Source organism: Oryctolagus cuniculus, chromosome 6 (genome assembly GCF_051225735.1).
Source record: "Oryctolagus cuniculus isolate XC-2025 breed Fujian yellow rabbit chromosome 6, ASM5122573v1, whole genome shotgun sequence".
Taxonomy (NCBI): Eukaryota; Metazoa; Chordata; class Mammalia; order Lagomorpha; family Leporidae; genus Oryctolagus; species Oryctolagus cuniculus.
This window is the reverse complement of record NC_142872.1, coordinates 160,429,535-160,444,010: the sequence shown is the minus strand read 5'-3', so window position 1 is coordinate 160,444,010 and position 14,476 is coordinate 160,429,535. Positions and strand designations below refer to the sequence as shown.

General features: G+C 53.1%; 1 protein-coding gene across 3 annotated transcripts in view; it reads left to right on the top strand.

Moving 5' to 3' along the window:
* Positions 1–14,476, top strand: part of ZFAT (zinc finger and AT-hook domain containing) — a 205,569-nt gene that overhangs the window by 175,888 nt on the left and 15,205 nt on the right. For 2 of the 3 annotated variants that reach the window (XM_070075863.2, XM_070075861.2), the window contains exons 13-15: positions 2,153–2,271; positions 5,224–5,350; positions 7,514–7,638. In XM_070075863.2, the coding sequence (XP_069931964.2) occupies positions 2,153–2,271; positions 5,224–5,350; positions 7,514–7,638 (371 nt within the window). Of the gene's footprint in view, positions 1–2,152; positions 2,272–5,223; positions 5,351–7,513; positions 7,639–14,476 lie in introns of those variants that run through there. The other variant, XR_016236025.1, reaches the window with a different exon arrangement.

The window sequence follows — 14,476 nt, the reverse complement described above, 5'->3', positions numbered from 1 at the left end:
TTCTTCCCTTTGTTCTCATCATGCAGAAGGAGATAGGAGCTCGTGTTGTGACTGAAAGAGGAAGTTGAGGATAATGTTTCGTGGGATGGGACGGAGAGTGGCCAGGACTTCTGCATAATTGGAGGGAGTGGCCTGGGAAATCCTTGAGGTTGGACACAGGGCAGTGAAAACACGTCACAGTTTTGTGATTTGCCTCCGCATCCTGGGATCAGGGCAGCTGGGTTGACTGTGGGCTGTGGGTTCCCCATGCCAGTCAAAGAGAAAGAGAAGTGGTCGTGGATGTGGAGAGGTTTGCCAGTAGAAGTTTGAGAGTTTGGGCTCTGCAGTGTAGGCCTTTTGGAGAGGGAGGCAGAGATACAAGGGGAGGACTGGGGACAAGCAGCGGATGGTGCCAACTGGAAATTCTCAAGAAACAGAAGAAACATAGTGAAAGTAAGAGAGACCAGAGTGCTGGCAGGTATCAGAGTGGGACAGAGTGCATCCCCAGGCATGGGGGTAATACTCAGCTGAATGAATAAGACTTCATAAATCATGTAGGGGTAGGGAAGGCTAGTGAGGTAGAAGGGCACAAAATACCATCAGGTTAGTGCATTAAAATCAACTAATAGGGGCCGGTGCTGTGGTGCAGCAGGTTAAAGCCATGGCCTGCAGTGTTAGCATCCCAAGTGGGTACCGGTTTGAGTCCTGGCTGCTCCGCTTCTGATCCTGCTCCCTGCTTATGCTCCTGGGAAAGTGACAGAGGATGGCTCAGGTGTTTGGGGCCCTGCTACCCATGTGGGAGATCCGGAGGAAGCTCCTGGCTCCTGGCTTTGGCCTGGCCCAGTCCCAGCCATTGTGGACACTTGGGGAGTGAACCAGTGGATAGAAGATCTTTCTCTCTCTGTCTCCTTCTCTCTCTCCGTAACTCTGCCTTTCAAATAAATAAATACGTCTTCAAAAAATTTTTAAAAAATCAGCTAATACTGTGGACTTTGAGTGGAGGGTTTCACATGTGGCATTGTGGGCCGGAGGAGCAGACCTGGGAGATGCTCCCATTTGGGGGGGGGGGGGGCTTTGCCGCCCTGGCCCGGCTTCTTCGCCTCCTGGAGCTCTGTTCTTGAATGTAAGCAGCCCCGACTTGAGAGAGCCTGGCAGAGAACAGTTCAAGGTGGAATGGGGAGGAGCAAGCTCTCTGTGGTCAGGTCCCTGTTGGGCCTAGTGTTGCCTGCGAGTCCTGAGATAGCGGAGGAAACCCAGAGTGGAATCAGGCGTAGGGCAGGAAGGCCCAGGAGCACCAGGTGCAGTGGCCGCTGACCTTGGGCAGCCTCAGGGCTCCGGATAACTGCAACAGGGCCTTTGGTGAAGATGCTTCCTGCCCACACCCAGTTAGGGCAGAGGCCTTGTGGGGCCAGGGCACAGCCCGAGCCTGCCCAGTAGGACAGTGGTATGGTGCCAGGGCCGTGGTTAGCTTCCCGGGCCGGAGCTTGGTTCAGAAGGCCCTCCTTGTCCAAAGAGCCTCCCGTTCCATTCCTGCTTCTGATTCCGTGTTAGGAAGATGGTCTTCCGTGCAGTTCTCCAGGTTTTGTTCGTTTCTTTATCCTTTAAATTTTTTTTTTAACCTGGAGTTTTATATTCTCTTCATCTAAGCATCTAAGCACTTCCCAGAACTTATGAAAAATTTGATCAGCTCAGTAAATAGTGACAAGTCAGGATGTGAGCAGCTTCTGTGTTTGTTCTACACTGGGACATTCGTGTGATTTAAACCAGGGAGCAGGTGACTGAGAGCGGGGCTCCTGCCCTTCGTAGTTTAGGACAAAGGAGATTGAGGAAAAACAGCCACTGACCTTCAGTTATTTTTTATTTTTCTTGGTTTCTCAATTAATTTGTTATTTACGAATAAAGCATAAAAGGATGATTTGAACCGCGTATCTGCTTGGCCAAGGGAGTTATGCTACACGTCCTATTTCTCAGTGACATTTAAAATATCAAGCACTTATTTGGCTCTCTGCAAATGTTTGTCCAGTAAATGAAAAAGGCACATTAAACTTGAGTCTGTGCTCTGAAAACAGATGCGGCTGCTGTCCTGCTGCAGGACTCAGGGAGCTGGCAGTGAAGGATGGTGCCAGAGACAGAACCCCCGTTTCCTAGATCTGACCTCTGTCTGTGCTTGCAGGTGGTTTGAAGTGTCCTGTGTGCAGCTTTGTATATGGCACCAAGTGGGAGTTCAACCGGCACTTGAAGAACAAGCATGGGCTGAAGGTGGTGGAGATTGACGGAGACCCCAAGTGGGAGGTAACGTTTCAAAGTGCGGTGTTGATCTTGACGTTTCTAAGCACCAGTGGCAAACCAAGCAAGCCCAAGGCCTGGGTTTTCTGGGAGAGATTCCTCTGACTCCTTTCCCACCGAGTCTCGTGTCTGAGGATCCAGTGGGGTGAGGTCTGGGCCACACATGTGGTTCTCATCCTGGATTGAGAGCAGCCTGCCTTGTGAGTGTATGGGTCTCACTTTTCCTTGTTACCCGCATCTGAAAGAAGAAGAGAAGGCAGGGGGTCTTCTGTCCTCCCACCGCACTTTCTGGCTCCGCCTGTCCCTCTGCTGAAGGCTTGGGCTGCTGCATTCTCCATTAGGACTGCAGTGAGTCTCCTGGCTGAGGATCCCTGTGTGTTGTGAGAGCCAATCACCGTCTCTCTTAAATGCCGAGTGTCACGACCGTGGACTGCAGTTCCCTGAGCCAGGGTTTCTCAGACTCAGTGCCGCTGAGGTTTTGGCCTGAATACTTCGTGGTTGGAGAGAGCTGCCCTGGGTCTTCCAGGGGGGTTGGCTGCCTTTCTGGACACCTCCCGCTGTATAGTAACAGCATCAGCCCTACCCTTGACCCCCACTGTGACAAGCAGGGACGCCTCCACCTTCCATGTTCACCATTCCCTGGGGTCAAAGTGCCCCCCCCCCCAGTTGATCTAAGGACTTACAGAGCACCCAGTTGCCAAACGTGAGGGCTCGTTAACAAACCCCCCAGCTCATGAAAAGAAAATGCTGCCTCATGATGTGGGCCGCAGGGGAAGGGTGGTTTAGTCAGAGGCCGTGTGCTAGTGCAATCCCTCACTCGCACAGAAATGAGGGAGGGAAGTGAAATGATGAGCCTCACAGACGCAGAAGAGCCGCCTGACAAAACTCGGTCTTCACTGACTCAAAGCAGTCCATAGAGCAGAGTGTGATGGATAGATCCTGGAAAAACGCCCCTGTCTCAAGCCAGAGGCCAGTGTCTCCTTCACCGGGAAACACTCGAGGGTTTCCGGTGGAAGTCAGAAACAAGGCAAGGGTGCCCAGCATCTCAGCACCCTTGCCCATCGCGTTGGGGGCATCAGCAAGATACACAGAAGGTAGAGTACATGGAAGGTAGCGAGATAGGCAGGGCTATGGAAGGCAGGTAGAGGGAGAGAAAATTAGACAGATAATGGAAGATAGATCTATAGATAAGCAGGGAGGGGAAAGCAAAAAGGCAGGAGGACGTGTGTATCAGGACAGAGAAACAACCTAAAAGGAATTCTCAGTGGCCAAGGCCAGGAACAAGTGGAGTAACAAATATTGATAGTATTGGATTATAACTCATAGAACAAAATAAATAGCCACGTGTCCCTAATGTCACCTATGAACAGTTAGACCTTGCGCCATCGTGTCAGCTCTGTGGCCTTGGTATTCTCGTGCATACCGGAGGCTGACAGATGCGAGTACCCGAGAGGTTGAAGGGGTTGACAGAACCGTGCGGTGCTGAGGCTGGAAGCGGCCCCCAGTGAGTCCTTGGAAGCTGCAGTTGCTGCGATGATTGTTGATGTTGATGGCGGCTTCACACCTCCATCTGGAAAAACAGTCCCTGGTGTTTGTAGCTCCTGCTGCAAGAATTCCTAGACACTGGAATGCCAACTCCTGATGTAAGATCCCGTCCATCTGGGTCGGCTGGTGTTCCGTAGACACGCACAGTCAGGTTGCTGTCCTCTGAAGCCTCACTTCGAGCACATTGCCACACCTGCAGCAGAGCTGCAAACCCAGCAGAAGTATCAGCACAAAGCCATGGACCTGAGGCCCGAAGTGAGACAGTGGAGCAGCCAGGACCCTGGGCGCTGGCGGTTAGCAGTGAGTTCCACGCTGCCAGTTGTAGGGGTGGGGCTGCCACCTGGCTCTCCGGACTGCCTGGCAGAGAGCACCGTCCTTCCCGAGAGTGACTGTGACCCCGATCCACCAGAATGAAAGAAAGCCCTTTCACGGGCTGATGCATGGCTTGGATCCCGTGCTGGCTGACACACTGCTCAGCGGTACTTACAGGGAAATGTTCTTTTGGTTAAATTACACACTCATCCTGTATTTATTGGGTGTCTGTTACATGTCAGGCTGGAAATGCCTTAATGAACTTGGCCATTTGGCTGCGAAAGAATAATTGCACGCTGCCCTGAACTCCACGCCAGCTCCCCATCAGTGCTTGATACGTGCTGGAGGAGTGACGCTGGTTCCTATAAACTGCGTCTCCACTGGTGCCGTTTATGCTTCCTGCCGTGGAGTTTCTTCTGCACCCTCAGCCCTTCCAGGAGTGCCAGTTACCAGTACCTACTTCTGAGAAAGTCCTGTCCCACCGCTGTTCCCCTTGAGTCAAGGCGGTACCTGTGAATGTCACTGCAGCTGCTCCCACCTTCACAAACTCCTGATTTTGCAAAAATGCATTTCTTATAGTTTTGTCGATCACATATTTCCTATACAAATATGAATGGCATGCAAAGCTAAGATTCACTGTCCTCTCCCGGGATGCAGGGCCTGTGCTTGTGTGTGCTGTGTGGTTACCCACACGCTCCTTCCCACCATGGCTGCTCTGTTGCAGTGCCCTCTCTCTGTCAGCCATGGCACGAGGCCCCGGGTCAGGGGCAGATTAGAGGTGGCAGTGGTGCCAGTGGGAGGAGTGGGAGGAGATGTATGTGCGTCAAAGAGCACGTACAAGGAGATCCCCTGTCTACTCCTGCAAGGATGTGTAGCACAAGATTTCCACCAAAGCTAACTTTAAAGCCCTCCAGGTACTTACCTGCAAGGAGAAGGTGTGTTCCTTGGAGTGACTGATTTCTTGGGAATGCCAAGTAAAAGATGTAGCAAAGCATTGCTTGCTTCCGGCATTTATTTTGTCTCTCTGCACTGTTATCCCCAGTTTCTGTGTAATAGGTTGATCTGTTAGATGGTCCTTTTAGATCTTATGTTTTTATCCAGCCAGCAACAGACACACCTGAGGAGCCCTCCACCCAGTATCTCCACATCACAGAGGCCGAAGAGGACGTGCAGGGGACGCAGGCAGCGGTGGCCGCGCTCCAGGACCTGAGATACACCTCTGAGAGCGGTGAGAGCGTGCCCCGTCTTGCTTGGCCCCTCAGATTGGGTCTTCACTGGGCACGGGGAATGAATGAGTCTGCAAATGCGAGAGGCCCAGCGGCTGAGCTACTCAGAATCTCTGACCCAGCATCCACACGGCACATGCAGTCCTGTTGGCAGCCACCCGAGGTCTCTGCCTCTTGGAACGTTCTAGAAAAGAGCTTTCTGACCAGCATATGAGATTTCCCCACATCTTAGGACATTCAGTTCTCAGAACCACTGGTCAGCACAGCAGATCTAACTCTTCTCGTGCCACAGCTGCCAAAAGTGGCTTTTCCTTATAGAGGACTGGCGGGTCGCTGCCCGTGGGTGTGGGAGCTAGCCCTGGACTCTCAGTCCCTGACTTCTCATTTGAGCACTGCCCCTCTCCACCCGTCCTCATGGCCCCGTACTCCAGGGGTCTCACTCGGAATGCCTAGGGGTTGGGCATGCAGTGGCAGTGGGTGGCTGAGACCAATATACTGGGCCTGCTTCTTCCCACATGTGCACACACACATGCTCACACACACACACACACACACACTCTACACACTCGTTCTGAAGGCACTCCAGTATCCCCCCACCCTCTTAGAGTTCAGTTCAAGCTTTTGCTGATTAGGCCAGGCCCACTGGCTCTGGCCCCGGACTGCCCAGGCTCCCCTGTCTCCTGCCTCCCCAGTCCTGGGCTGGGGTGCAGGTCTCAGCATGGCTGCACTTGTGACCCAACTGCTCCACGGCTACCTGGCACGTGGTCTGGTCCCTGCCCCTCAGTTTGTTCTCAGCCTGCCTCACCCTCCTCTTCAGGACTCCGATTCTGTTGTCTACAGAAACCCATCGGCCTCTTCAGCACTGTCCCCATACTTGCCCGATGGCGACTCACCAGGTGCTGTGCTGCTTTGCTTCCAAGGCTGTCTCAGGAGTCTGTGAACCCTGGAGGAGAAGGGGCAGAGGTAGCGTTAGGTCTTTGTACTCCTACAAGGCATCAGAGCTACGGGCTGACAGTGGGGGCCTGGTATAAATGGTCACTGAGGGAGTGAGTGCTAAGGACTCAAAGCCTCACCTCAGTAAGTCTTCCAGGCAAGTGTTTTAGTCTGGTGTTCAGAGTAGTTGGCCATAGGTACACCTGCATCACCTCCTCTGAGGGGAGTGTGAGTGGGGGTCTGGGGTGACACCTTATGAATGCAATGATACTTTATAGGGTTCATGGAGGATAGAATTACAATAGAAGGTTTGCAACCCATGCACTGTCTTTTCATAATGTGCCTTTTTCACAAAATTTTTAAAGATGCTCCTTGTATACATGGCTTTGATTTTTTGGGGGGAGGCATCCAAATACGTTTAGCATTTAGTCCCATTTGTCTGCAGACTTCCTGAGGTGCTCTTGTATTTGCCAGTCCTGCCTCAGCCACGCGGTGTGCCTGCCTTCGGCATAGAACACCTGATGTCACTGATGGACTCACTGGAGCATGGCCTGTATCGGGCTGCCATGAGGATGCAGACACTGGCAACACTTGCTGATCTTCTGCTAACGTGGAAATCAACCATACTCTCCTTTTAGGAAATTAATAACCAGGGTCAGGTGCGCTCAGGAGGACTCCAGACGGGGCAGGACGTACTGAGGAGCCGCCCTGATGGTGTGGGCTCCAGGCTCTGGGATGGTTGAAATAGAGCGTCGAGTTTGACTAGGTGTGGGGTTCTGAAGCCCCCAGGCAGACAATGAGGACATTCTCAGTTGGTCTCCCTGGGACCCCTGTCCTTTACTCGGCAGGATTTCACTGACCAGCTGCCCCGTGCTCAGGAGAAACTGGCTCTGCAGCTGGGGCTTTATGGGGCTGTCCTGTGCCACTAAGCTGGGGTTCAGGACGGAACACAGGCTTGAGCTCTGGTGTTGGCATGGAATTGACCCAGTGGCCCGGGCAGCTCTCTGTGCTTGAGTCAGCTGCACAGTGGGGATGCCGTCCTCATGCCATCGCCTCCCTGTGAGACAGGCTTGTAGAAGATGCTTTCGGAGCTGTGAAACGCTGTGCTTGTGACCTCTGCTGTCAAAACGAGCGATTGGTACCCAGAGCCCAGGGTCCTCGGGGAGCAGAGGGGCCACTGTTGCCGCCGGTCGCCTTCATGGTCTCCTGTTTGCTGCTTCCTCCCTTGCCAGGTGACCGACTGGACCCCACAGCGGTGAACATCCTCCAGCAGATCATCGAGTTGGGCACGGAGACCCACGATGCCGTGGCCTCTGTGGTTGCCATGGCGCCGGGGACCGTGACTGTTGTGAAGCAGGTGAGACCTCTCTCGATGTTCCCCGCGCCCCTCTCTGGGGCTCAGTTCCCTAGGGCAGAGTCTGGAGTGCGACTGGTCTGCTCTGGTGCGTTTTCTTCTTCCACCTGCTGTTATTACTGAACGGGGTCTCCAGGAGCCTTGTCTGCGGGGATGATTTGGGTGAGAGGCGTAGTACGTTTGAGAAATACTTCAGGAACTTGCTAGGAACTCTTCATTCCTTCCTTCAAAAGAACCCTGGGGTGGCACATGAGCTTGATGTGGACACGGTTAGACACATGTGTTGATGTGGACACGGTTAGACATGTGTGTTGGAGGAAGCAGCCCACAGAGCCTCGGGCCCCTCCAGGAAGTGGAGCTCTTAGGTGCAGCCCGAAGCCGGGAGGATTTCCCAGGGTGCTGGCCTTTGAAAGTCGTAATGTCCCCTGTTGAGATTAACACGGGAAACGGAACGGATGGGAAGAGAACGGCGAGCGTGGAGGAAGGGTCACCATGCCCATTCAGTGGTGATGCCGTTTGGCTCACTGCCCCTTCTGTCCTCTGAGGAGACCGTACCATCTGCTAGCGTGCTATGCTGGATAATTAGAGCATCCTTTTATCTTTGTACCTTAATCTCTCTACTGTCTCCTGCTTCATTTCAGGAAAGATTTAGGCTGGCTTATGCAAACAACATAAAAGCAGAAAGCAAAAAAACAGTAAACACATCAGAACCAAGGAAATATGTAACCTAGAATTCAAATTCAAGTTCCTAGGGAAAAATTGAAAAGCAAACCGTAACAGCTGTTGAGTTGCACGTTCTTCTGCTGGCTGGTGGAGTAGTACTGAGCGCCTGCTGTGGTCGTGCAGTGTTCTAGGTGCTGGGGTTCCAGGCACTGTCACTGTCGTGCACGGTACTCTAGTGGGGCAAAAGCTAACACGTAAGAAAACCAGCCCGGCGTCAGGGGTCAGTCAGAGACCGAAGGCAGTGGAGAACAAGGAAAGCAGGTGAGGGGTGGGGAGTGTGCTTTGGGGGCTGTATTGTGAGCGGTTGGTGGGAAGATCTCTGACATTCGGGTAGAAGCCTGGAAGAGGTGCGTGCTGCATATATAAATAAATACATATGCATGTATATCAGTGTACATATGTATATATATTTATGAGAGAGAGAGAGGTTCCATCCACTGGCTTGCTCCCCAAATGTTCTCAACAACCAGGATTGGACCAGGTCAAAGCCAGGAGCCCAGAACTCAGTCCACATCTCCCATGCGGGTGACAGGGACCGAAGTCCTTGAGCCATCACCTGCTGCCTCCCAGCATACGCATTAACAGGAAGCTGGATCAGAAGCAGAGCTGGGACTCACACCAGGCACTTTGATATGTGATGCAGCCATTCCAGAAAAGCACCCTGACACCCCGGAAGTACTGAATTCTACGACAGGAAACATGCAGAAGTTTACCTAGGAAAGAGCTCAGCTTTTCCCAGCAACCACACACACACACACACACACACTTTTCCCTGTGGCTCTCAGGTCTGTCTTTGATGAGTCTGGGGTAGACCCCCATGCTGTTCCACGACGGTCCCCTGAGTGTGCCCAGGGCACAATGAGAAACATGAATTTCAGGCCAAGTACTTCTCTGATGGCTTAGAATCTTCTAGTACAGTTCTAGAGTTTTGATCCACAGACCAGCCCCAGCGTCTCCAGGTGAATGTCTGCATGGTGTGTGCTTTCTTCCAAGAAGGGCCCCAGTGGAAGTCGGCAGGGGGCGGCTGCCTGGGTCCATCTGCAGTAGCCGGGGGTCCTGCCTCGGCTGAGAGCAGGCTTCCATACTCACAGGCTGAATCGCTCTGTAGCTTGTCCTCTGGCTTGTGCTCTGCAGGTTGCCTTTTGAATCTAAGCTCCTCACTTGCCCTGGGCCCAGCACTTGGTCCAGTGTTTGGGGGCCCTCGGATGCTTTGTGTACCAGACCCCTGAAGATGCTGCTGACTGTGACTGGGCTTTTCTTTCTAAGAACCGGGTTGATTTGCTGCTCCGCGGGGACGTGATGAATGGGGCATCACGGGCAGTGCGGTGATGGACAAGGTCAGGGGGTTAGCATACCACAAGATCAGGGGGTTAGGATACCACTTAGATGAGCTTCTCACACATTAGACTGGCAGAGCGACAAGGCAGGAGGAGATAAGCTTCCTGTACCACCAGCGCAAACAATTTAGGTGTCTTCACGGTGGCGCTGTCAGAGAATCTTCTTTCTCCCTGCAAACACAGGGCTGCAATCCATCATGAGAGATTGCGTTTGCAAATGCTCCCCTTGAAGGCATGTGTCCCATCCTTGCTCTGTGGCCCAGCACCTCGCTCCCAGAGGCTGCTGATGTCGGATGGATGGGGGAGCAATGGGGGGAGAGTGACGAGCAGGAGGACAGTAAACGCCCACTCCTGTAGCAAAGGGATCACAGCGTATCTGGCTCTTACAGCTGCAAGAATGCCTCTGAATTCAGCGGTCCTATCGTTTAAATTGCAGTGTTGCTGGTTTTTTTTTTTTTTTTTAAGATTTATTTTTTTATTTGAAAGAGTTACATAGAGACAAGGAGAGGCGGAGAAAGAGAGAGAGGTCTTTGATCCTCTGGTTCACTCCCCAGTTGGCCGTGACGGCTGGAGCTGTGCGATCCGGAGCCAGGAGCCTCCTCTGGGTCTCCCACGTGGGTACAGGGGCCCAAGGACTTGGGCCATCTTCTTCTTCTTTTTTTTTTTTTTTTTTTGACAGGCAAAGTGGATAGAGAGAGACAGAGAAAGGTCTTCCTTTTGCCGTTGGTTCGCCCTCTAATGGCCGCCGCGGCCGGCGCGCTATGGCCGGCGCATCGCGCTGATCCGAAGCCAGGAGCCAGGTGCTTCTCCTGGTCTCCCATGGGGTGCAGGGCCCAAGGACTTGGGCCATCCTCCAATGCACTCCTGGGCCATAGCAGAGAGCTGTCTTGAAAGAGGGCAACCGGGACAGAATCTGGCGCCCCGACTGGGACTAGAACCCGGTGTGCCGGCCCCACAGGCAGAGGATTAGCCTATTGAGCTGCAGCGCCGGCCACCATCTTCTGCTTTCCCAGGCCATAGCCGAGAGCTGGATTGGAAGTGGAGCAGATGGGACCCGAATCAGCACCCATATGGGATGCCTGCCGTGCAGGTGGCGGCTTTACCCACTATGCCACAGCGCCGGCCCTGGTGTAGCTGTTTTATTACAGAGATTGGTTACAGTTTTTTTTTTTTTTCCAGTGGGGAGATTCTATCTGCTTAATGAGTGTGTAGAGCCACTGAAACATGAAGCCTAAAGCCCCTGTGGCAAAGCAGCAGAGTTCTCCCTTCTCTGTGTGTGGGGAGCACCCTGACAGTGGGCACTGCCTGTGCTCCAATCCAAGACATGGACGGAGTTATGTCTCCATAAACGTCCACTGTGTAGGATTGACAACACAGAGGGTCTCACTTTGGATTCTCCACTTGCAACCTGTAAATCAGCAAGAAGTCAGAGGTGTGGCTGTAAAATTCCAGAGAGTTATCTTTTTAACTCAGTTATTCTTTCTTCTGCTTCTTAAGGTTTTCCACCACATTTTTTATTTGTTCCACTGAATTCTTAATTTCCAATATTTTGTTTTGATTTCTCTGTAAATCTCAATTTCATGGGCAAAGTTTTCATTCATGTCATGTATGGATTTCTTTAGTTCATGGATTTGCTTCTGATTAGCTCTAAGTGATCCTACAATCCATTTTTTGAGTTCCATCTCTGGCATTTCTTCAATCTTGTCATCGTCACATTCTAGCATTGAAGTGTTAGATTGTTTTGGGGGCGTCATGTTGTTTCATTATCTCATTTCTTGAATTGCTGCGTTTATTATTGCACATTTGTGGAGATACTTATTTTTTCCCCCTGTGGTGGCTTTTATCTTTGGACTGCACATCTGTGGATTAGTGGAGTGTCTGCTCTTTCAGTGACTACCCAGAGGTGTGTGCTGGATGTGGTCAGGGAGCTCTGAGCAGTGCTCCAGGGTGAGGGGAGAGTCCAGGGGACACCCAAGTTGGGTGTGGTCAATCTCTCTCTCTCTCTTTTTTTTAATCAGAGAGGAGGTTTGTTCTCGGTTGTGTTCTCACGTTCACCTCCTCTCCTCCAAGGAGACCAGTGCCTGGCACTAGCCCCAGTGGGGACAGTATTTGTGCTGCCACACGAACCACACAAAATATCTGTGCAGTCCTCCGTGTGAGCTCCTCCCTGTTCCACCGTCTTGGAGCTCCTTGCATGATATATTTCTAAAAGGAAGCTGGCTAGTCCCTGTACATTTCATAAATAAGTCACTTTCCACAGTTTGTTAGAGGTGCAAAGAGCAGTGGAAAAAGGAGCAAGCAGAACCAGTCAGGGGGCCTGGCACCTGCAGACCTCAGATGAGGGAGGAGGGCTCCCCTAGGGAGGGGTGGATGCTGGGGCGGAGCTGGTCCTGAGTTCCAAGATTGCTGCTTTAACTGCTGGTTTGAATTCCCCTCTCCTCCAAAAAACAAACAAACAAAAAAACCAACGTGACCGCAATTCACTCCTGTTGCTGTTTCAGTGCCCTTGTAACAGCAGTGAGGGGTGGGCACTTAAGATGAGATCGGGGGTACCACCCTCACGAGTGCATTCCAGTTGCTTTCCTGGGGGTGCGTTAGTTATCTGAGGGTGGGCTGGCACTGCCTCGCTCGCTCGCTCTCCCCTGGCTCCCGCCCCCCATCTCGCACATCTCTGAACACGTGATGCCTCCTGCATGTCGCGCTGCAAGAAGGCGTCCAGCAGACGCAGCCCCGCATCGTGGTCTCCCTGCCTCCAGAGCCACGAGCCCAGTAAAGCTCCAAGTTTATAATGTACCGCATCGCAGCATCCTGAGACAGCACGCATTCCAGCTCTGCCCGGATCAACACGCCACCTGCTCCCAGCTGCGCCCACCCCACCCTCGTCGCCTTCGGGTGTGTCCCCGCCGTGGTTGGCACTGGAAGGTGAGGTTGAGGAAGTGTGGGCCGGAGGACGGGAGCAGGCAGAGCTTCCTCCTGGGTCAGTGAGCAGCGTTTGTCCGTGAGGCCGCTCCAGGAGCCGTTTTCATACGCCGAAGACGTACGTCGGCTGCCTGTCAGTGCTGGAACTGCTGCTTGGTACTTGGAGTTTGTTATTCTGGGAAGTACGGCCTGCTTCTCCAGAGACTGCATGTACCAGCTGCCTCCTCACTCGGAGGTGCAGGTCCATTCCCAGCCTGAGTCAGCGGGGATGCTGGGTCCCTTCCCAGCTGTCCGTCTGGTCAAGGGCGTGCTGGGGGTGGGAGAAGGGGCACCTCCCGTGGAGCCTCGGACCTGCAAGCCACGTGCACGCGGGGCCCAGAACCAGCCTCCCCGCCTCCGAGGGCAGATGCTGAACATTTCATAGGATTCGTGGCAGGATAATGAGGAGAGGGGCCTGGGGAGTGATTTACGTGAGGTAGATACGTATGTACGTTTGTATTTATGGTGCACTTAGAAGCAGTGTTTTCCGTGAATTGGATTGTGACTGTAGCGAGAGCCGAGGGACTCCCCCTGGGACGAAGGTGGTGTGGGGTGGCCCAGCCATCCAGGTTGTCCTAAACCAGGACTGAGCTGAGGTCTTTCCTCTCGTCCTGGCCCTGTCACATCTGAGTGAAAGCCCTCCTTCTCTTGTCATCCCTTCAGGCTCAGATGACACTTGAGTCGATGGGATTTTCCTTTCTTGTTTCCACAGAGGCCTTTCTTTGACTCATAGGTAAACAGATCTCTCCCTGACTTCAGTGCTGTCCACGTGGAGGAGATGAGAGGGGGCGTCACGGCCAGCTGGTCTCCTGCGCTTGTCCCCACGCCCCTTCCCCTTCCCCACCTTGTCGGCCCTCCTTCCATGTCCCCTGTGCGTGTGTGACCTCGCAGCAACAGGCGTGCATTCCCTGGCACCTAACGAAACCTTGCAATTCAGCCTCAGCATCGTTTACTTTGCTGGCCTCTCGTTCTTGTCATTGTGTGATTCTCCAAGGAATCTGCCTGGAAGGTTAAGAATGCGTATGTATGATGTGAAAAGAGCTGAGATTAGCAGCGGTGCGGTAACCACTTGTGTTTGCTGTCAGGCCGCCCGGCATGGTGGGGGCACCACGCCCACACTACACTTGCTGACTGCACAGGCCCATCGCAGTCATGATGGGTGCCAGTGCTTTTGGAAAACCTGTGCCAGGAGTCACGTGTATCCTGAACAGGACCCATCCAGGGAGCCGAGTGCCTCCACTGTGCTTCTGCCGTATTCAGATGACTGAATGTTAGATCTGCAGGCAATCGAGGGGGTTCCTCTCAGGCACCCACAATTCAGCTTTATCTTTCAATTCCCACTCCCTTGGATCCCTGCGGAATACCAACTCTTGGTGATTACTTACCGTAGCCCTTCCGCGGTAGCCACTTCTCAACTGCGGGCTCGGAGTTTTGGCTCCCACTTCAAGAACTTTGCCATGCAGTTTACTTGGGGCTCTGCCAACCGTAATTACATCAGGCTCCTAATGACACAGGTGCCCTTGAGGGCAGGTTCCTGCTTCACACCCCCTGTAGCGTGTTGTCTGCCATTGCTGGTGGCGACCTGCAGTGTGCAGATTCAGAAACAAAGTCGCACCCAAGGTCTTGGCGATGACGATGCCCCCTTGTCATGTAGTGCCCAGACAGGACCTGGGAGCGCCCACTCATTCAGACGGGGGGAAAGAAGGCTACATGGTTGATGGAGAGAATGCACCCGGCAGACCAGGAAGGGGCTGAGTGTTGAGTGCACTGTCTGTATTCCAGTGGGGGCTAAAAGGGAAGGGGGTCCAGTTCTTCCAGCCTTT